General features: G+C 36.0%; 2 protein-coding genes across 4 annotated transcripts in view; both read left to right on the forward strand.

Annotated features, from left to right (window-relative positions):
* Nucleotides 1-10,005, forward strand: part of LOC144082330 (mitogen-activated protein kinase kinase kinase kinase 4-like) — a 29,049-nt gene extending 19,044 nt beyond the window's left edge. For 2 of the 3 annotated variants that reach the window (XM_077609401.1, XM_077609404.1), the window contains 14 exons: nt 116-192; nt 439-527; nt 855-949; nt 1,177-1,264; nt 1,389-1,541; nt 1,817-1,913; nt 2,000-2,155; nt 2,291-2,434; nt 2,570-2,704; nt 2,818-2,918; nt 3,197-3,346; nt 5,762-5,921; nt 7,015-7,154; nt 7,627-10,005. In XM_077609401.1, coding sequence (XP_077465527.1) covers nt 116-192; nt 439-527; nt 855-949; nt 1,177-1,264; nt 1,389-1,541; nt 1,817-1,913; nt 2,000-2,155; nt 2,291-2,434; nt 2,570-2,704; nt 2,818-2,918; nt 3,197-3,346; nt 5,762-5,921; nt 7,015-7,154; nt 7,627-7,710 — 1,669 coding nt within the window. In that variant the 3' untranslated portion in view covers nt 7,711-10,005. The remainder of the gene's footprint in view (nt 1-115; nt 193-438; nt 528-854; nt 950-1,176; nt 1,265-1,388; nt 1,542-1,816; nt 1,914-1,999; nt 2,156-2,290; nt 2,435-2,569; nt 2,705-2,817; nt 2,919-3,196; nt 3,347-5,761; nt 5,922-7,014; nt 7,155-7,626) is intronic. The other variant, XM_077609402.1, reaches the window with a different exon arrangement.
* Nucleotides 10,006-10,028: 23 nt separating this feature from the next.
* Nucleotides 10,029-17,248, forward strand: LOC144082660 (uncharacterized). Its single transcript, XM_077609944.1, has 10 exons — nt 10,029-10,033; nt 10,150-10,233; nt 10,442-10,507; nt 13,533-13,698; nt 13,765-13,824; nt 13,920-14,061; nt 14,294-14,317; nt 15,494-15,613; nt 15,743-15,920; nt 17,176-17,248. Exons 1-10 carry the CDS (start codon nt 10,029-10,031, stop codon nt 17,246-17,248), a joined length of 918 nt encoding a protein of 305 aa, XP_077466070.1.
* The last annotated feature ends 4,499 nt before the right edge of the window (nt 17,249-21,747 follow it).

The raw sequence follows: 21,747 nt of genomic DNA on the forward strand, positions 1-21,747 counted from the left end.
TATTACAAAAAATGGTTAATTCTGAAATAGGGTTTCCCACAAATATGTATACACGGGAAATTATGGCTATTGATGTTACACTTCATCTTATCAGCGTGTCTCTCTCACCATCTAGTGGCAGCCCTGTTCTTATGACAAATAAAGGTTTGAGGTCTGTGACTCTTGGGGTGTCTATCAGCAATAATCATCCAGGTCAGTCTGAAGTTACTTTTTATAATTGATAGTTTAAAATAATAACCATTATTGTACAAAAAAAATGAATGATTACGTTCACTACAAAATGTTCTCTTTACCTTTATGAGCAGAGATCAAGAATACAGTGTAGAAAACCATTTAAGATTGAATATTGCAATCAGGAAATTTTCCTTTTAAAGCTACAGAATTATGATATCTTCATATCAAAAGTCATCGGATTTATTGTTTTTTTTTTAATGGTAGACCACTTCAAGCTGGAGAGTCCACGTATGCAACCACGTGTACAGCAGCACAGCCGGCAGCAGAAGGACATCACTGGCAGACCTGTACATGTAAGATATTCTTAAATGTGTAAATTGTTTCTGTAGACTATCACATTGTCTTATTTAAACACAGCAACCCAAACGTAGAGAGGAAAAACAATACACTTGGAAATTTAAAGTTAAAAAGAATGTGTATATCATTTTATTTTATGATTCATTATGTTCTTTTTATTTTACATATACATTGCAGGTCTGATCACTGGTCACCCTGTTCTATTTTTTTCTCTTAATCTGCTTCTATGTCTTATATTTGCATATTTTATCAACTTGTAACTTTCTAATTGATTTATTTTATTTTATTGTTGTTTCTTTGCTTTATCACTCTCAATGATGCAGAAGGTCAAGACAGTTCTGAGCCCGTTCAACAAGGCCACAGAATACTCCTCCTCCAGTGATGAGTTTGGGAGTAGTGATGAAGAAGAGAGGAATAGGTGAAATATGATAGTTTGTAAAGCTTCAATTTAAATTAGTAGAGAATGAACAAATTAGACTGTGGGCTAATGTAAACTCTTATACCTTTGCTGTCTGATTTTACCAACTCATGTGTTTAGTGTTAAGTATCTTGATTTTACCAAATGATCAATCCTTTATAAATGCATTAGATAAACTGTGATCATGTTGTGCTCTAACTGCTTGAATCCCTTCTATTTTTTTGTAGTTGTGGCTTACCCAATGAAAAGGGAAATAGGTACCTAAAACAAATACCAGATGGCATAGTCCTGCAGCCTCATCACAATCTTAATCAGGTCCTTAAAAGCACTCTCATGCATTAATTCTTTTTATGATATTATCCCTAGTAAATTTGCTACAGCTATGGTATTTTGAATTATCATTTTAGATATAACTTGAGCCTTTCTGTTTGCTCCATAGATTACTCAAATGGCATTAAGTGAGACCTACATGCTGCCAGACCTTTTACAGAAAATATCTTCAACAAGTCCTTCTTGCAATGCACTAAGCCAGCAGCAGCGAATGCGAGAACAAAGTTACACACAATCACCCACAACCCCTCGTTCCCCCACAGTGAGTATACCTAATGTAACGTGACATAACATTTGTAATGTAATTACAATACTTTTAATGATGCCAATGTCACAAAACTGAACACGAACACAGATTTTGCCACACAGGTTCCAGTTTTCCAGAATTTATGTATACCAGGACTCAATCAGGGCCAAATTTATATTACATACTTGTGAAGTACTATTTCAGAGTTTGTTTATCAGTGTTTATAGAAGCACAATCGAATGAGATGAAACTCAAAATGACACATATTCTCTTTATATCTCTCCCTTCAGGTGTTTAGAAGTCCTGGGAGTAAAAACTCATCTTCCTCTTTCTCCTCTTTGATCGATCCAAGATTGATCCCAATATCTTCACCACCACAAAGCCCAAGTAAGAACATGTACAAATACAAAAACTTTACTAAAAGTAGTTTCAGTTATAAGGTACTCAAAGGGAAATGTTTGAACTATTTTCAGCATGCGGTAAAGGTGAGCCACTCAAGAGAGAGAACCACAGGAAGGGCTCTGTGGTTAATGTGAACCCAACTAATATTAGGCCACAAAGTGAAAGTCCTGAGATCCGTAAATACAAGAAGAAATTCACCACTGAAGTGCTTTGTGCTGGACTTTGGGGTTGGTTGTTTTCTTTTTCTGAATGTGATTATGTGGAGAACTACTGTTTTGGTTCGTTTCCAATCAGTTCAATTGTATTTTGTATTTATTTTTTTATTTTCGTCAGCGGTGCATATTGTTGTGTTTTCTTTACAGGAGTAAATTTGTTGGTGGGGACAGAAAATGGTCTCTGGCTGCTGGACAGAAGTGGTCAGGGGAAGGTTTATTCACTTATTAGCAGAAGAAGGTTTCAGCAAATGGACGTACTCGAAGGACTTAATGTGCTCATTACTATCTCAGGTTTGTCAGTTGTATTTTTGAAATTGTTGGATTCAACTACATTGGCAAGCATTGGTTTATTGTGGTTGAACTGGTAAACATGTAAAAGTGAATAGGCAACCTTTGAACATATATCTGTCATCTCACTGTATCAAGGTAAAAAGAACAAGCTGAGACTGTACTACCTTTCCTGGCTAAGAAATAAAATCCTCCGAAATGATCCAGAAGTGGAAAAGAGACAAGGTTGGACATCTGTTGGGGATCTGGAAGGTGCTATCCACTACAAAGTGGGTAAGTAATAAAAGACGTTAAGTCCAGGCCAAGTTAGAAGGGACTCCATGGGTTACAATTTTAATTTATTTGTTTTTCATAATAAAGGCATGCATTTGTGTCTGTTTGTGCAGTACGCTATGAAAAGATCAAGTTCCTCGTAATAGCTTTGAAGAATGCAGTGGAGGTTTATGCCTGGGCGCCCAAACCCTACCATAAGTTTATGGCTTTTAAGGTTTGTAATGTTTTGGTAATTTTATATTGTATTTCATACTCATGGGAAACAAGGCCCAGGTTGCCAAAGCTTTTTTTTGTGCATCTGCCATCGTTTGATAGATATGCTCTATTCAGGCTATGAAACTTCATCTCCTGGGAGATGTTATGCCCCATTTCTTTCCATCCGTTGTGGCCTGAGCTACTTTTGTTTCTTTGCTCCGAAAAGGCCAAGCATTACCTCTTTTGGTTTGGTTCACTGTGTCCATTCATGTCCTCATAATTGTCATTTCTCTTCAGTCTTTCAGGTCTTTATCCCAAAAGCCGTTGTTTGTTGATCTGACTGTGGAGGAAGGTCAAAGGTTGAAGGTCATCTATGGTTCCTTGTCTGGTTTCCATGCAATTGATGTAGACTCTGGTACGCCATATGACCTCTACCTGCCCACACACGTAAGTATATTCTCTTTCTGTATTGTTGTCAGCCCATGTGACTCGAACAATGAGCTTCCCTCAGCTACTTGTGTCCTCACCAGGTGTTCAACTTTATTGGATTCAGTTCCCTGCTTTCTTTTAGTCTTTTTTAATTCTTAGCTTTCATGTTTTGTCATGTGATTTACTCAGTTTGGTGAGTTTTCAGCTAAATTTTGTTTGTTTTTCTCATACCTAGTTTTAATTTAGCATTTTTAGACTCCGAGAGAACTACTCACTACTTTTGTTGGCAATTCCATCATGGTCCCAAAGAGCTTATTGCACAAAATGATCAATAATATCAATACATTTTGGAGCAATCTTTAAATAGCCCCTGAAATCACAATTTCAGTTTCTTGACACACTTTTTTAAAGGTTATACTAATTTATATTGCTACATACACTGTCTAATACTCACATTAACAAAACAGCACCCTAAAACAATGTTCAGTCACTAATTTAGTATGCTAAAAGGTTGAGAATTTATTATTTCGTCTCTTAGCTTATCTCACACAACACCACCGCTATAAAAAAAATAGCCTGTGGCCTTTCACATTGTAATAGCAAACACTTATGTTTAACAAGATCTTCCCAAACCTTTTTACAAAGATTCAATATCACTACAATTAGTGAATTAACCCTTTAAAAGTCGGTGGTCTCCCAACTCAGATATTCCAGAAACTTAAGAGTGTCAATATTTTTTTTAGCTTTTGCCATTGACAACTTGACTTCTGTTTGTGAGCAAAAACATAATACCCACAATAAAATAAAATTAAGCTGCTGCAGATCTGCTTATGACGTCTAGCATGTACTCTAGTAGATGCTAATGGTTGTTGCCTTAAACTTGCATTTCTCGTTCATTTCAAGAATAAAACAGGCCTCAAAAACAGAATTATAGACTGTTTGTTCTTCAGCTTAAACAGAATGTAATCGTTTTACATTTCCATGCGCAGATGGATCACTTAACTTCTGTTTCAATTAGAGCAATAATTGTTTTTTGCACTGCTATGTGTGGTCAGATTTGTGGTGGCTAGTCTTAATCTAAAAAACCTTGTATTTTTGTGTGCCATATAATCACCGTCAATGGCAGCCGATGATATATGTAAAATTCTCTAAATATCGTTACGCGACACTGACACACATTCATACTCCATCACCTCGAGCCTGTGCTACTTTCAGTAATGAGTGTTGGATGGGGGAGAGTGGTGATGTCGGACATTAGGATAGAGAAATACACTCTAAAAATACACCCTTCCTGTCCTCCTTTTCTTGTATGTGTGCCTCTAGTACATTAAGACAATTTTCTTCAGCCGTCTACCACACTGGTGCCTCAACCTTTCACACTATTTCCTTTTTTCCTCCTAAATTTTCTTGCTTTTGCGCGCTCACTCAAACACACAGGGAGGTAGAAATTGTTAACTGTCTTTATGGACTTTTGAGAACCATTCACACCCACCTGAGCACCGCCACTTGCACAAACACTCATAATGCGTAAGTCCCCCACACCAAGTAGCTGACATTAAAATTCACACACAGTCAATGGTATCGCCTGGGATGGTTTGTGAGAACAATGTTACCATGCTGATTCCAAGACAAAGGATTAAGATTGCGTTGCGTTTGTGGATGCCCGTGCTAATGCTGAGGATTGTGGTGGCTCACACTCTGGTAATGTATATCTGTATTGACTATAGCATGGTTATTTAACTATAATTAATTTTTGTAAAATACTGACCTTTCTTTTTTTTTTTCTCTGTAGGGCTTAGTAATGAATATATTATCATTTCTTAATAAAAGTATTGTTTTATTAATGAAGACATAAGCTATAAAGTGCCTACGTGGGCAAACATTTTTGTCTTTTAATGTAACAAACAACTACTGACAATATACTAATCGCTTGTATCTGCCATGCATTAGTACACATACTGTATATAGTTTGAATTTATTGACCTTATTCCAGGTTGTATCTTGTATTTTTTTTCTTTTACTCTGTTGATAATTGTTACAATGGCTAAAATGTATGTTTATTTCAAATCCAGTGAATGAAAAAAATATTTATAGAAAATGAATCAAGTAGAATTGAAAATGCCATTTGTCTTCCCAATTTACTGGCGAAAAAGTGGAAGAAAACAGTCACTCCACACCACATTAAAACACCATGTACTGAGATAGCACCAAATGAGAGAAACAGTTAATGTGGCATGTGTACATGAATAGTAAATACCATATCTGCAGATGTACATGTTTTACAATTTATGAAAAAATCATTTCTTCTGACCATTTGCTATCAGGAAATCATTCATTGTGATATAAACTTGTTGTGATATTTTTTCTCCTATTTTTATCTTTTTAAATCAACTATATATTAAAGTTCCCAATGTATATGTCTGTGTTTGACAGATCCAAGGTTCCATCCATCCACACGCTATAATTATTTTGCCAAACAGTGCCGGAACTGAGGTTCTTGTTTGCTACGAAGACGAAGGCGTCTACATTGACACCTACGGCCGCATCACCAAGGATACGGTGTTGCAATGGGGAGAGATGCCCGCATCTGTCGGTGAGATTTAGAGTTCAAGATGATTAGAAAGTTATTATTTTAATCTTCAATATTTGTGGTTTTACTTTACAATTGTTAGTGTTTAATGGTTGTGTACTGTGTGAAACTCCCCATTTGTTTAACATACTACTGCTACCACTACTGCTACTACTACTAGCTACTGATAATTTAGCTCAAATTTATAAAGTACAGTGGTACCTCGACATACGAGTGGCCCGACATACGAGCAATTCGAGATACAAGTAAAATTTCGGGCAAATATTTATCTTGAGATACGAGACAAATTTTGATATCCAAGCAGACAGCGGATGCGAGATGCTGCTCATAAGAACATCATGGGCACTGTCTCTCTCCCCGCACCTCCCTCGTATAATGTCTCTCTGGTCGCAACTCCCTCTTCTAATGTCTCTGCAAGCACTGGGAAGAGCGTTACATTTTTTCAGTGTTTTTTTTCCCGTTAGTCCCGAGGCGATCGTTAATACGAGAGTTATATATATATATAAATTTATTTTTGAGTGTGTCTGCATCGTAATCCAAGTTCCTTTAAATTTGTTTGTTATTTTACAAGTGTGTTGCCGTGCAAAAAGTCTCCCCCCTCGCCTCCCTCTCTGTCCCTATCTCTCTACCCGCCGCGAAATCTGTCTAATTTTAGTTCTATTTAACACATTTTAGTAATATTAAACCAATAGTTATGTGTTACTTTGTCAATAGATGGCGAATTAGAACAAATAAAACATTTTTTCCAATCCAATATCCTGTTTTTGGTGTTTTTTCAGAGGGTTGGAACGAATTAATTTGTTTTCTAGTTCATTTCAATGGGAAACGTTTGTTTGAGTTACGAGAAAATCGACATACGAGCTCAGTCCCGGAACGAATTAAGCTCGTATCTTGAGCTACCACTGTACAGTGGAACCTCTGAGAACAACATGGTTCCTGAAAGTTTGGGTTTAATTAAAAAAAAAAATCCTCAGCAACACAAATGTAGAATGATTAGCTTAACCTATCATAACAGCAACCTGTATGTAAGTGCATATTTGCACAGTCTCACCTTTCTCATCCTATACATTTACTGTCCTTCTTATCTTTTGTGCAGCTTACCTTCAATCCAATCAAGTGATGGGATGGGGAGAGAAGGCCATCGAGCTCAGGTCTGCCATCACAGGAAACCTGGAGGGAGTTTTCATGCACAAAAGGGCCCAGAAACTCAAATTCTTGTGTGAAAGAAATGACAAGGTATATCATTACACCATCGATTTCCCATGAAAACTTGCAAATCCTGGTCATAGAGTCACTACTGGTGGTGCAACATGTTTTGAGCAAAACAAAAAAGTTATGTGTTATTATAAGCCATTCATTTACAATACTTAAAAAAGGCAGTTTTGAAATACAGTTTTAGCAAACCATCAAAAATACAATGTAATTCAGTGCAATGGCATTGCGCCGACACAAGTTTGTTCACGTCGACCATAAACTGTTGCCATTTCTTTTTAAAATGTTCTATAGCCGCAGATAAAATATGTATACTTTTCAGCCTTTTTGGGGGGAAAGCCTAGCGGCCCGCCAGGCTTATTGTGTGCAGGGTAAAAGAAACCTGGTACACATTCGACAAACTTTCTCAATGAAACTTTTTTAAACGAACTAAGAAGCAACTTTTGGGAAAAACTAATTTGTGCTGGTTAATCCATATAATTCTTTTCTCTTGTAGGTCTTCTTCGCATCAGTGCAGTCAGGAGGCAGCAGTCAGATTTACTTTATGACTTTAGGTCAGAATTCTCTCTTCAATTGGTAATGAACTGGATGTGTGGCACCAAGATCAACTGTATGTGAAGGCCTTCATCATCACAGATGTTCACGCTATTGTTTTTTTTTAACTTCCTGAATGAGAAATTAGGCCAGGAAGTGCTGCCCAGTGAGATCTTGTCACAGGTAGCAGCACACTGACGTTGTTTTGGAGATGCTGTTGTCAACATCTAAAGCTTCAATCCATCACATTCACTGGATTTTGTTTTTACTTGCCCGTCCAAACTGCAGTTGATCTGCATTCTTTTCCTTTTGTCTAGATCAGTCAGTTTCTTACTGGATTATCCATTGTTTTGTGGCAATGCCTCAGTGCTTCTAAAAACAATACCTATGGAGTGAAGTAAAAGGTGGAAAATCTGGAACGATATCCCAGTTTGCTCTTTAAAACTGGGTCCCTTCACAGAAGTGAACAGGGTGGACAATTGACTCCTAATTATGTTCCTAGTAATATAGCCCAATGCTTGAAACATACACATCATTGACTGTGTAAGATGAGCAACATATCCAGGAATTGTATGTTTGAGTTGCAGAGATGTAAGATACACTTTATTTGGTATAAGGTGTATATATGACTAAACGAATGTCATACGTTGTTTTGTTTGAGTGATAAATATGAAGACCGCTCTAAAATAGGTGACTTTGGCAAGTAAGTTTTAAATAAGAAATTTACTCCCATTTAAACTGTGATTTCGATGGAGTGTCAAAAAATGACATTTTTCAGGAAGTCAGGTTCACATGAACAGTATTATTTTACCTAAAAATAAAATCAGCTTAATCAGCTGATCAAAATCAGTTTGGATTTTTTATTCCCCTAATGTGCTAGTATTTTGTACATTTTATGGATTTATATTGAAGCTTCTTCTGTCAGGTGACATTTTAACTGGAAAAAATAGTTTCTGCAGTAGTATACAACTTTTAGAGTAAATTCCCGCTTTATGCTAAAACATTCCAAAAGATCCCCAACATACCAGTATTAAGTTTTGTGGTGTCAAACGTTGATGTACTAGTGTACACAGTACTGCACAATATGTACACTTTGTTACACAAGTGAACATGCTGCCTTTAAATAACAGCTAATGATAAATTGATAAATGCATAGACCACTTTAAAAAGCTGTCTTAGCATGTATTCCATATCATTAATATTCAGCTAAAGGTTCATGTAATACTTAGCATACTACTTTTGCCTCACATATTATGTAATTCTCCTATTAGTAGTATGCCAATAATTTTCATTCTTATAGGAATGCAATCGTTAAAAAAATGTTTACTACTACATGAACCTTTTGCCGGATAAATAAATGTTCAATCAACTACCCGTAATTCCCTGTTGCAATAATCGCAAATTTCCCTGGTGTTTCATCTCAGGCATGCTGTCTTACCAATTACACCCCTGCACATTTCTGCCTACACCTTAACTTAGTGAGCCCATGATGCGCTGCATGCTGCTCACCAAAGTCTTTTGTCAAGCTTTTTTTTCCCCCTTGCTACATTCCATTCCCTTTCCCTGCGTTCCTCTTTGATCTTCCTCAAGTTCGCATTCCTCTAATCTTTGTTCCCAAGTGTTGTTCGTTCCCTTTCCTGAAGAACCCTGAATCTGCATCAAATTAGTTTCTGGTCGTGTCACTAAATGCAGTCATGTTGCTGCACTACAGTACCGTTTGAGAGGAGTTTAGGATTGATTTGAGATAGTTAATGTATTGTTGGACCTACCTTTTTGAATGTTGCATTTAAAGTATAGTTGCACTAAAAAGACAGTCACATTCTAAAACAAGCATTAGCCACTTAACAAGGCTGAAGTTGTAGTTGTTAGATTTAACTTACTGGAGGATTCTCTCTTCTTGCCAAAGTTTTATGGGAGTCTGAGCAGACTAAACAAGACAAAAAATATGGAATGAGTAAGTAGTTGGTGGCTCTGGAAAGACTTTGATTGTTGGTTAAATGTGTCAAGAGAGGGTGCCGACGTGAAGAACTGATTTTTTTTAATTATACGTACAGTATAACAATGTCATTTAAAGTTGAAAACAGACAATATGGACCTAAATGTGTTTCCAGGATAAAAACAACAGTGTTTGTAAGTGTATCTTAATTACGAGCGGCAATTGAAATGTAATATTTTGTAAAAAGATAACTTGTGTTTAAACTTGTATTTCTATGATCCATTTTCAAGATTTCTTTCTTTCTTTTTGCACTGGATTTATGATTGTTGGAGGTAATAATTGCATGCTAACATATGTTTGCATGCAAAGTGGTGGAACAAGACAATAAACTTTGAATTAAATTCATTTCTGAGCATTTTGTGGATATAATGTGGTACTTCAATTGTCTTTAATGCTTGTCAGAAGTTTTTTATTTCCTTTAAAATCTCTTAAATAGCATGTAGGAGTTTCCCTTGAGAGTAAGTCTTAAATCCTGCCTTGTCATTGCAGTCTCTACGACAGATTTCCTTCTGAGTTGTTGCGATGGACCGAGATCAACCACCTCTCAAGTCACCCTTTATTTCGGCGCTGTGGGTAATTTTCTAGGTTACCTTCTTATGTCAAGTCTGCACTTGGTGTGGACAAAAAAAGTGAAAAAACAATGTTGTAAAGATAAACAGCAGTGAGTAGAATTCAAGTTCTGTTCTCTTTTGCCCTCTTTTCAACCAGTGTCAAAGTTCAATCTTGTCACAACAGCCGTGAGCCCGGTTTGAAACTTCCAGATGAGTGTTTTCTTCTTTAGGATGCCATGCACTAAATATGCCTTGACAGAACACCCTAAACTGCCCCCTCTCTCTGCTAGCCTCAGGTACCTGTTAAACCCAATTTCAAGCCCTCATACACACACCTCTCACACATACTTAAACATTTCTGACTTTTTGCATGATAAAGTCAGCTCCCCTTAGCCCCCAAGCTATGACTGGCAGCTCCACAATCAAAAAGTAGCAGTGGACATTTTGGATTACTGGCACTTCCTCTTGGGTAAATACACAATTATTAACCCGCGGTGACGCTAGACAATGAGTGGAGAAGAGTCTATCTGAGGCCCCCAAGACAATGAGTAGTTACAATTGAATATGTGCATCATAGTGGTATCAAGTGTGTATCCAGTCATTTTTGGGGTGTCATGTGTAGAACATTTAACTCATATGTTGTTAACACTTAGCAGTGCAAAGCTCAACATGCTTTTACGACACAGTGGTTGACGCTCACATGTGATTGGCGAGGATCAGGTGACTGGATGCCGGCTAAATCCGTCCTCCCCAGTTGACGAGTTGCGGTGCTTGGGGGAATTAAGAGTGGAGGGTTTTGCATTTTGCAGTGATGCAACAGTGAGAATGTAAAATATTTTTATCTCCAGTAAAACAACATTTTTGCGGAACATTGAATTGGAATTGTCTACGAGTTATCAGGTTTGAATCTCAACTGTGGCCTTCCTGTTCTACTTTGTATGTTGATGCTTTTGGTTACTTCAGCCTTCTTCCCCAACCATGCATGTTAGTTTAATTAAGGACTTTTAATTGTCCACGCATGCGAATGTGAGAGGAAATAGTTTTCCAATTTGTTCCTAGCAATTGGCGCGTAATCAGTCCAAGTGATGCAGTACATTATAATTTATTTAAATGTGATGCTTGTGAATATGTGATTTATTTAGATAGAAGTCATCTTCCAGAATATTACTTAAGAGGGCAAAGCATATTTGATATGTTGATGGCTTGCTGAAAAGCAAATTTCTTACATCAAACATGCAAAATAATTAATTTTTCTAATAAATTAGTGGTGAAATTTTTTTTTGTTATTTCAGCTGACTTCAGGGTTGTAGTCAAATACTGCTAAATTGTACCAGACATGCATTAAAATGTTAAGTATAGTTATCGAAAAGATATTTTCACTGACTATAGAACAAAAGTCACGAGAATACTTCAGAATCACCACCAGTGAAATAGTGGTAAGTCAAACTTGTATAACACCAAAACACTATATAGACTTCAAATGCAGGCCAAATCCAAGTGCAAGGGTCGTTTTTATTTGTGATCATCACACTTATGTAATAAAAAAAGACGTGCCAAATGTGCTTCTAAATGTGTCCCCTGTCCAGTGGTGCCTGTGCTGGATGTAGGCTGGAATTACACTGTGATAGGCTTCCTTAAAGTAAATTTAGTAAGTTTGACAGCAAAAGTTTTTGTGAAGCTTACATTGGGACAAACACAGCTTTTATGTTTTAGAGATCATATATACTGTACGTGCGTACTGTCTACAGTTTTGCAGTATAGATAATTGTAAAACTGTTTCCTATAATTGAAATCTAGCTTTTTATCTTCCAGTTAAAAAAAATATGTTTTATGTCTTACAGATTAAAATTATGTAATTGTTGATTATACTTTCAAAATTGAAAGGAGTAGAACACATATTTTGCATATTAGGAAGCAACTGGTATGATTTATTTCTCATGCTATTTTCTGCCTATTTCAGTAAAGCAGTTTAATCAATGTTTTTTTTTTTCTTTAGCATGATGTATTGCATTTTTATAAGCCCCTCTTTTTATGTTATTAGAGACATATTGAGTGTGAACTCCTCCGTATGATACCCATGTTACGTTTTTATATTTAAGGTTTCCTTGACTACAAACTGTGATTGTGGTATGCGACGGTAGATTGAGTACCAAACATTATTATGAGAGATTTACCTCGGCTCTGCTTTGCCTGGGAGGTCACAGTTTAATTTAGCTTAGAAACCTGACCCTCAGTGTTGTCTGTCAGTTGCCTTCAGGGTTTACAGGACAGAATCATGCTCACTCTTTTTGGTGTGAAAGACCTTATCAGCGGATATTTGGCTTCAATAACCAGTAGCGTTCCTTTGAAAAGATAATATATAGTTCATTTCTCGGTTCACAGTTTTTCTTGTTTTATTTTGTTTGTTTGTTTGTTTGTTTGTTTTCCAGAAAGTACAACTCACACTGTTAGTGCCTCCTGGAACGCCTGAAACATGGCCCAGTAAGTTGCACAATATTGCTAGGGTGTCGGCCTCACACTTCTGGGGTCGAGAATTCCATCCCAGGTCGGTCCTCACTGTGTGGAGTTTGCATGTTCTCCTTGCGTGGGTTTTCTCCGGGTACTCCGTTTTCCTCCCACTTCCCCAAAACATGGTTAAACACTCAAAATTGCCCCTAGGTATGAGTGTGAGCGTGTATGGTTGTCCGTCTTATCGTGTGCGGTCGATTGGTCGCCGGTCTTTTGGTCGCCTGGACCGCGACAACGGGCAACCAAAAGACTGGCAACCAAAAGACCGACGACCAAAAGACCGGCGACAAAACAAGGTAAAACAACACTGTCTACGCATCAATAAAAGCCAACAATGGCCATGAGCAGTTTCACTGAGCCGACGTGTGAGTGTAGAAGAAAGAGTTTGTATGTACATGCGTTGTCCCTTTAAGAAGCTACATCAGTCAGGGTTTTAACAAGTTCTCCAACAAAACACATTAAAAGTATGGGAAATTTGGAGCTCTTCTTTAGCCTTATAATTAATAGGGCATTAAGTATGACTCAATAGTAATTCACAGTTTGTATTTAGGGAACTTGAGCAACGATTTAAATGGTAATTATCAATAACCTTCCGGGCGACCAAAAGACCGGCAAACAATCGACCGTGTACCCCGTCTTCTTATGCCCTGCGATTGGCTGCCCATAGTTAGCTGGGATAGGCTCCAGCAAACCCCCATTACCCTTGTGAGGATAAGCTGTTCGGAAAATGAATGAATGTTTGGGTTGTTCAGGTCACTAAATGATCAGTATTTGTCGTATGATTCATTTCCCTTTGCATGTGTTTCTCTGTAGCGTCCAGATGGCGCAGAAGAAGAGCAGTTCCATGTCTCTGACCATCGCTTCATCCTCCTCTGTATCGTTCACCAGAGAGCTCTCGTCCTGCTCATCTTCATCGTCCACAACCCACGTATCAAGACACTCCAGCCTGCAGACACAGCCTTGTGTTAGCCCTCACTGGGTGTTTGGAAATTAAATAAATAAAATGGCACATTCATCACTAAATACTCTGTATGATGTTTTCTAGACTGAGAGTCCCGTCAGCACTGAACTTTCAGGAAGTGAAGTTGCTGCTACATTTGTCAAGGTACAATATATTCAACTGATTTGTACATATTATGCAAATGGACGTTTTTGTGTTCATTTTTTGCTGACTGTGATCACCATCATCCCATTCTGCAGTGCCTCAACGACGTGTGTGCACTGAAGGGCCAGTTGGTGGTCCTGGAGTGTCGAGTCAGGGGGTCTCCTCCACTGCAGATCACATGGTACAGAGAGGATGAGCAAATTTTGGATTCTGACGACTTCAGGATACTGCGCAAAAGTAAGTGTTAATCACTGAATGTTTCAAGCAGTAAAATAATAATAATAAAAATATACTACATCAGAATATTTCTTAGGGAGAGTTAGCTATAAATTGCACACACAATAATGCAATGGCTGAGCACAATTTTATCATTCAAATGTATGAAGCTATAAACCTAGATCATGGTATTATCATATCTTTTTTTTTTACTCCAAAACCCCCCTTTCTTTCTGTTTTTTTTCTTCCTTAGAGGCCAGTTCTGCGTCTGTGCCAGGTCAGTATATGGTTTGATATTAAACTTCATTATTGTTGTCAATATTAAAGGGCTAGTAGTTTAATGGACTACAAGTCCCACTTTTTTTCATATTTTGACTGGCGAGGTATGCTCAGCTCGACTTTTTTTTTCTTTCTCTTCTCTGACCACCAACACCCTTTTACCTTGTTGATTTTTTAGTTATTGAAAAACTTCATTCGATGCTTATTTAGCCTGTTGTTCTCCATTTTACTATTGTTACTTTAACGCAAGGGTGTCAGACTCGGGTTGGTTCGCAGGCCGCATTAACGTCATTTCGGTTTCATGTGGGCCGGACGATTTTAGATTTAATATTTAGATTAGTATTTTTTATAAATGGATTAAAATAACTGGATTAAAAGCCCTGAATATTCCGTTTTTTATAGATCTAAAACAATGTTTATTTTAGCTTTTTTTATATATTTTTAGATTTTACAAATTTATTTTTGAACTAAAAACACAGAAAAAATGGATTAAAAAATTACAATTATTGATTTAAAAGGGGGAAAATCAGGAAATGTAATATACATCTATACTCTTCATTTTAATTTAATCCTAAAACAGAAAGTCGGCACTCATGATTTACTTTCCTGGGCCACACAAAATGATGCGGCGGGCCAGATTTGGCCCCCGGGCCACCACTTTGAAACCTGTGCTTTAACGTATGTTTGTTCTTGGTTTCTGATAAAATATAAAGTTGCCCTCACCAAAACTGCAACTTATATTCCAATGTGACTTATACACATCTTTATTTTTTAACTTTTCATTGTGTATCCTTTGGAAAACGACGATTTATCCAATGCTAAATTATAAGTTGATATATTACGTATTACGTTACTCCGTTAATGCGAAATATGATGATGAAAAATTAATTAAAAATGTAAAATATTTACAAAAAAAGTTAATTGAAAAATACCTGAATACTGAATGATGAAATGAATGTATTGCTGAGATATAGAGGGGGGGGACTCCATGTCACTTTTGACCATTATTTAAATAAAAATGTGTGTGTTAGTTTATGTAAAATAAGCATAGAGCATTTAAATAAATAACGCTTTTTCCAGACTCCAGAGAGACTGTTTAATACTTAGGACATTAAATCTAAGTGAAAATGTGATACAATTGATGACTTAAATCTTTTTATGTTGCTGCCCACAGAGGAACTCTGTACATTGGTGATAAGTGAAGCGTTTCCAGAGGATTCTGGTGTATTTAAATGCATTGCCCACAATTCCTTCGGCACAGAATCATGCTCTGCCATGCTGGACATTTACAACGGTTGGTTTATTTATCGTCGCAATATGAACTGATTGAAGCCCATCTGAATGACGGTGTCTTAGACACAGCTACACAAATGCCAAGTTAGGCCACTAACTCTACTTCCAACTCCTAAACCCACCCATTTAGACCGGGAGGAGCAACTGGAGATTCTATCAATTGGTCAGCGGGAAGCAGAATTCCACCATGAGGGTATTCCTCTTCATACTGGGGAAGACTTCCCTACTGTGCTGACTGACTCCATGAAACTCCCCCCGTCCGATTGGCCCAGCAGCTCCCTGGAAGAACATGTCACAAGTGAAGAAGGGTAAGTGTTATGTACAGTAACCCTACACAAGTCATAGATTAACCCTGGGGGAAAAACAGTATACTTTGGTTTCTCTACTAATAAAAATGGGAGGGAAAACAACAAATCCAACAAAACCTTGACAGATTTTTTGGTATTCATGGATTAAAAGTTTTCCAACCTAGCAACAAAAATCCGTCAGCAGGGGGCAGTAGAGGTCAGTATGTATACCTGCTGGAAACCCCTTAATTACCGAGATTTATTTTATTTTATGTTTGACTGTTTTTTGTTCCTTTTTCAGAGACATTGATTTGTAGTTGATGGTAGGTCGTTTTTATTTACCTGACATGTTTCGCCATATTATTTCCATCTTCATCACTGAGTTACATGGCCTGGCGGATGAGTGGTTAGCACATCGGCCTCACAGTTCTGGGGTCCTGGGTTCAAATCCCAGTCAGTCCTCCTGTGTGGCGTTTGCATGTTCTCCCCCGGTGTGCATGGGTTTTCTCCAGGTATACTATGGTTTCCTCCCACATTATGAGTTGTCCAGCTCTTTAACAAAACAAATGGCTGAGTGTTAAGACCTACCGTATGCATGCATGTACATCTATGTGTATGTATGTATATATATGCTTATATGTATGTGTATGTATATATGTGCTTATATATGTATGTGTATGTATGTATATATATATATATATATATATATATATATATATATATATATATATATATATATATATATATATATATGTGTATATATAAGGACATGAAAATACATGAATACATATATAAATAAATAAGCGTGTTGCTGAAATATATATATGTGTATATATATATATATATATACACATATACACATACGTGTACATATATATATATATATATATATATATATATATGTACATATATATATATATATATATATATATATATATATATATGTACACGTATGTGTATATGTGTATATATATATATATATATATATATATATATATATATATATATATATATATATATATATTTCAGCAACACGCTTATTTATTTATATATGTATTCATGTATTTATTCATTAACTTACTTATTACCTATCTATTTATATCTAAAATGCCTTTCCTATTTCTGCATCCTCACCCTCTTGCTACTGTGACAACGAAATTTCCCGAATATGGGATGAATAAAGTTATCCAATAAAAGTTATCTAATCCAATTCCAAAAACCTGCAGGGTCGCCTGGTTGAACGCTCTAAATTGGGTGTTTTTGTTATGAAGTTCAGGTGCCAGGGCTTGAACACAGGGGGGCGGTGTAGCACAGCCATTGGGGGCAAAAGAAAAATACTAAGCAATTAGGTGGAGCTCTGTTGCTCTCAAGGCTTGCTTGTCTCGACCCGGTCGAGTTATCGAGTTTGGTTCAGTGTCACTTGTTGGCTGGCATTGGCTCTTGGCTCGGCTGCCTCCGATGTTAAAGTCGTTTTCCAAGGTAAGAAATAATTTCTATTCATTCTCTCCTCGAGCTTTTGCTGGTTTCCTATTCTGTTTGAATGGAATTAATATAATCAGTGATTTAATACGTCATTTTTAGTTGTAAATTGAGATCCAACAAAAACATCCAATATATTTTGATTGAGACAGTTTTGGCAATCTGCAAAGTTGAATACAAGAAACTTGTGAAACATGTTTTTGTCATCTGCATTTGACTACATTACAAATGTTAAGCACACCTGTTGCTCAAACTTAATTGACCTCATTAAAATGTTTGAACTTTTGTCCCTTTCATACACTTTTAACTTGCCATGTGTTTAAAAGCAATGCATTATGTCATTTTATATTATCCTTTTGATTCTTCTTGATCTAATCAGAGTTGCCACTTGTTAATGTCCTGTGTGCAGACTGCATACCAAGTGGTATCTTGAAATAAATTATGAGCTCATCTGACTGTGGTAATATCTCCCTACACTTAAGCTTGTGCCTCTTTGAAAATTTACAACCAAAATGTATTTTATTCTCCATTGAAGTGTTTTTGTTATTTTGATTTGATTTCATAGAAACTGTGAACTCCGTTTAAAATGTCTGTCGTTAAATCACTTTAAAATGGTGTGATCACTAACATCTGAAAATGTCAGCAGCTCAACAATTGTTCACATGTCTACAATCTATTATCTTCTTGGGTTTATTATTCATTTGAATGAAGTGGGTGCCTTTATTGTTTACTTTATTTGGTTTGCATCCTGCATGCATCTATCCATTGAAGAAAAAAAAAATGTCAGGACAGTCACAGGTGAGTTGGAAGTTATGCCATTTGACTTTAGTGGTGGACGTACAAAGCAAAATAATAATAATAATCCTTATTGTCTTAAATGAACCCAAAGAACGAACATCCAAACTCAATACTTGCTAATTAATCACAATTTCAATGAAATGTATTTTCTACATGGTTAAACTGTGATACTAAAACCCACATAATACAATATATGGGTAATTGCAAAATCAATTGAATGGGTTTGCTTCTATTTTTAAGGTCATGAAGACTGACTATAGCAGAGCACAGTGACGGATCGTTTTGTTCACTTTGTTTTTGTCAGTCTTAGAGGACGAAAAAGATCGTACAATGTTACCCGTGCCGTGCAAACGTTGTGTGTAGCATGTAAGCATTCATCCATGTGTGTCTCTGCACCTGCCAGCTGATGTCCGAATTCCTCGACCAATATAGCTTTGCCCACTTAATCTTTCTCCCTTGCACACAGTCTACAAGGCCTCAGATCTGCCTCACATGAACTGAAACCAAAATGTAAACAAATCAATCATTCAGTAAAATACCCACAGATATTGTGGTAGTATGTGTATAATGTTGATGAAAATGTATACTAAATCTATTGTATAAAATTAATGGAGGGATTCTGTTGAAATATCAGTAACGCTTACAGGCTTTGTTTTTCTTCTTAGCTGCGAAATTAGTTCATAATTGTAAAACCTAATGCAACAAAGGACTTTTATGTATATCTTTGTTTGCAACAGTGTGGTTCAGTTAAGTTTCCATTAGTTAGGGCTGCCATGAACACCATAAACTATTTTTGATATAACATATTCATCATCTAAAGCTGCAATTGTGTCAGATGTCTCATTTTGTACACTGAATATTAATCGTTGCAGACAGCGTTGTCTCAGAACAAAAGGAATTCTAAAACACTTTGCATAGGGAATAGATCACTTTGATCAATAATATATTCCGTGCTAGAAATATACTAATAACATTGAAAAGTTCTGTTGGAACTAAATGACACTATATATATATATATATATATATATATATATATATATATATATATATATATATATATATATATATATCTATATCTATATCTATATCTATATCTATATCTATATCTATATCTATATCTATATCTATATCTATATCTATATCTATATCTATATCTATATCTATATCTATATCTATATCTATATCTATATCTATATCTATATCTATATCTATATCTATATCTATATCTATATCTATATCTATATCTATATCTATATCTCTATCTCTATCTCTATCTCTATCTCTATCTCTATCTCTATCTCTATCTCTATCTCTATCTCTATCTCTATCTCTATCTCTATCTCTATCTCTATCTCTATCTCTATCTCTATCTCTATCTCTATCTCTATCTCTATCTCTATCTCTATCTCTATCTCTATCTCTATCTCTATCTCTATCTCTATCTCTATCTCTATCTCTATCTCTATCTCTATCTCTATCTCTATCTCTATCTCTATCTCTATCTCTATCTCTATCTCTATCTCTATCTCTATCTCTATCTCTATCTCTATCTCTATCTCTATCTCTATCTCTATCTCTATCTCTATCTCTATCTCTATCTCTATCTCTATCTCTATCTCTATCTCTATCTCTATCTCTATCTCTATCTCTATCTCTATCTCTATCTCTATCTCTATCTCTATCTCTATCTCTATCTCTATCTCTATCTCTATCTCTATCTCTATCTCTATCTCTATCTCTATCTCTATCTCTATCTCTATCTCTATCTCTATCTCTATCTCTATCTCTATCTCTATCTCTATCTCTATCTCTATCTCTATCTCTATCTCTATCTCTATCTCTATCTCTATCTCTATCTCTATCTCTATCTCTATCTCTATCTCTATCTCTATCTCTATCTCTATCTCTATCTCTATCTCTATCTCTATCTCTATCTCTATCTCTATCTCTATCTCTATCTCTATCTCTATCTCTATCTCTATCTCTATCTCTATCTCTATCTCTATCTCTATCTCTATCTCTATCTCTATCTCTATCTCTATCTCTATCTCTATCTCTATCTCTATCTCTATCTCTATCTCTATCTCTATCTCTATCTCTATCTCTATCTCTATCTCTATCTCTATCTCTATCTCTATCTCTATCTCTATCTCTATCTCTATCTCTATCTCTATCTCTATCTCTATCTCTATCTCTATCTCTATCTCTATCTCTATCTCTATCTCTATCTCTATCTCTATCTCTATCTCTATCTCTATCTCTATCTCTATCTCTATCTCTATCTCTATCTCTATCTCTATCTCTATCTCTATCTCTATCTCTATCTCTATCTCTATCTCTATCTCTATCTCTATCTCTATCTCTATCTCTATCTCTATCTCTATCTCTATCTCTATCTCTATCTCTATCTCTATCTCTATCTCTATCTCTATCTCTATCTCTATCTCTATCTCTATCTCTATCTCTATCTCTATCTCTATCTCTATCTCTATCTCTATCTCTATCTCTATCTCTATCTCTATCTCTATCTCTATCTCTATCTCTATCTCTATCTCTATCTCTATCTCTATCTCTATCTCTATCTCTATCTCTATCTCTATCTCTATCTCTATCTCTATCTCTATCTCTATCTCTATCTCTATCTCTATCTCTATCTCTATCTCTATCTCTATCTCTATCTCTATCTCTATCTCTATCTCTATCTCTATCTCTATCTCTATCTCTATCTCTATCTCTATCTCTATCTCTATCTCTATCTCTATCTCTATCTCTATCTCTATCTCTATCTCTATCTCTATCTCTATCTCTATCTCTATCTCTATCTCTATCTCTATCTCTATCTCTATCTCTATCTCTATCTCTATCTCTATCTCTATCTCTATCTCTATCTCTATCTCTATCTCTATCTCTATCTCTATCTCTATCTCTATCTCTATCTCTATCTCTATCTCTATCTCTATCTCTATCTCTATCTCTATCTCTATCTCTATCTCTATCTCTATCTCTATCTCTATCTCTATCTCTATCTCTATCTCTATCTCTATCTCTATCTCTATCTCTATCTCTATCTCTATCTCTATCTCTATCTCTATCTCTATCTCTATCTCTATCTCTATCTCTATCTCTATCTCTATCTCTATCTCTATCTCTATCTCTATCTCTATCTCTATCTCTATCTCTATCTCTATCTCTATCTCTATCTCTATCTCTATCTCTATCTCTATCTCTATCTCTATCTCTATCTCTATCTCTATCTCTATCTCTATCTCTATCTCTATCTCTATCTCTATCTCTATCTCTATCTCTATCTCTATCTCTATCTCTATCTCTATCTCTATCTCTATCTCTATCTCTATCTCTATCTCTATCTCTATCTCTATCTCTATCTCTATCTCTATCTCTATCTCTATCTCTATCTCTATCTCTATCTCTATCTCTATCTCTATCTCTATCTCTATCTCTATCTCTATCTCTATCTCTATCTCTATCTCTATCTCTATCTCTATCTCTATCTCTATCTCTATCTCTATCTCTATCTCTATCTCTATCTCTATCTCTATCTCTATCTCTA

This window comes from Stigmatopora argus, chromosome 9 (assembly GCF_051989625.1).
Source record: "Stigmatopora argus isolate UIUO_Sarg chromosome 9, RoL_Sarg_1.0, whole genome shotgun sequence".
Classification (NCBI taxonomy): Eukaryota; Metazoa; Chordata; class Actinopteri; order Syngnathiformes; family Syngnathidae; genus Stigmatopora; species Stigmatopora argus.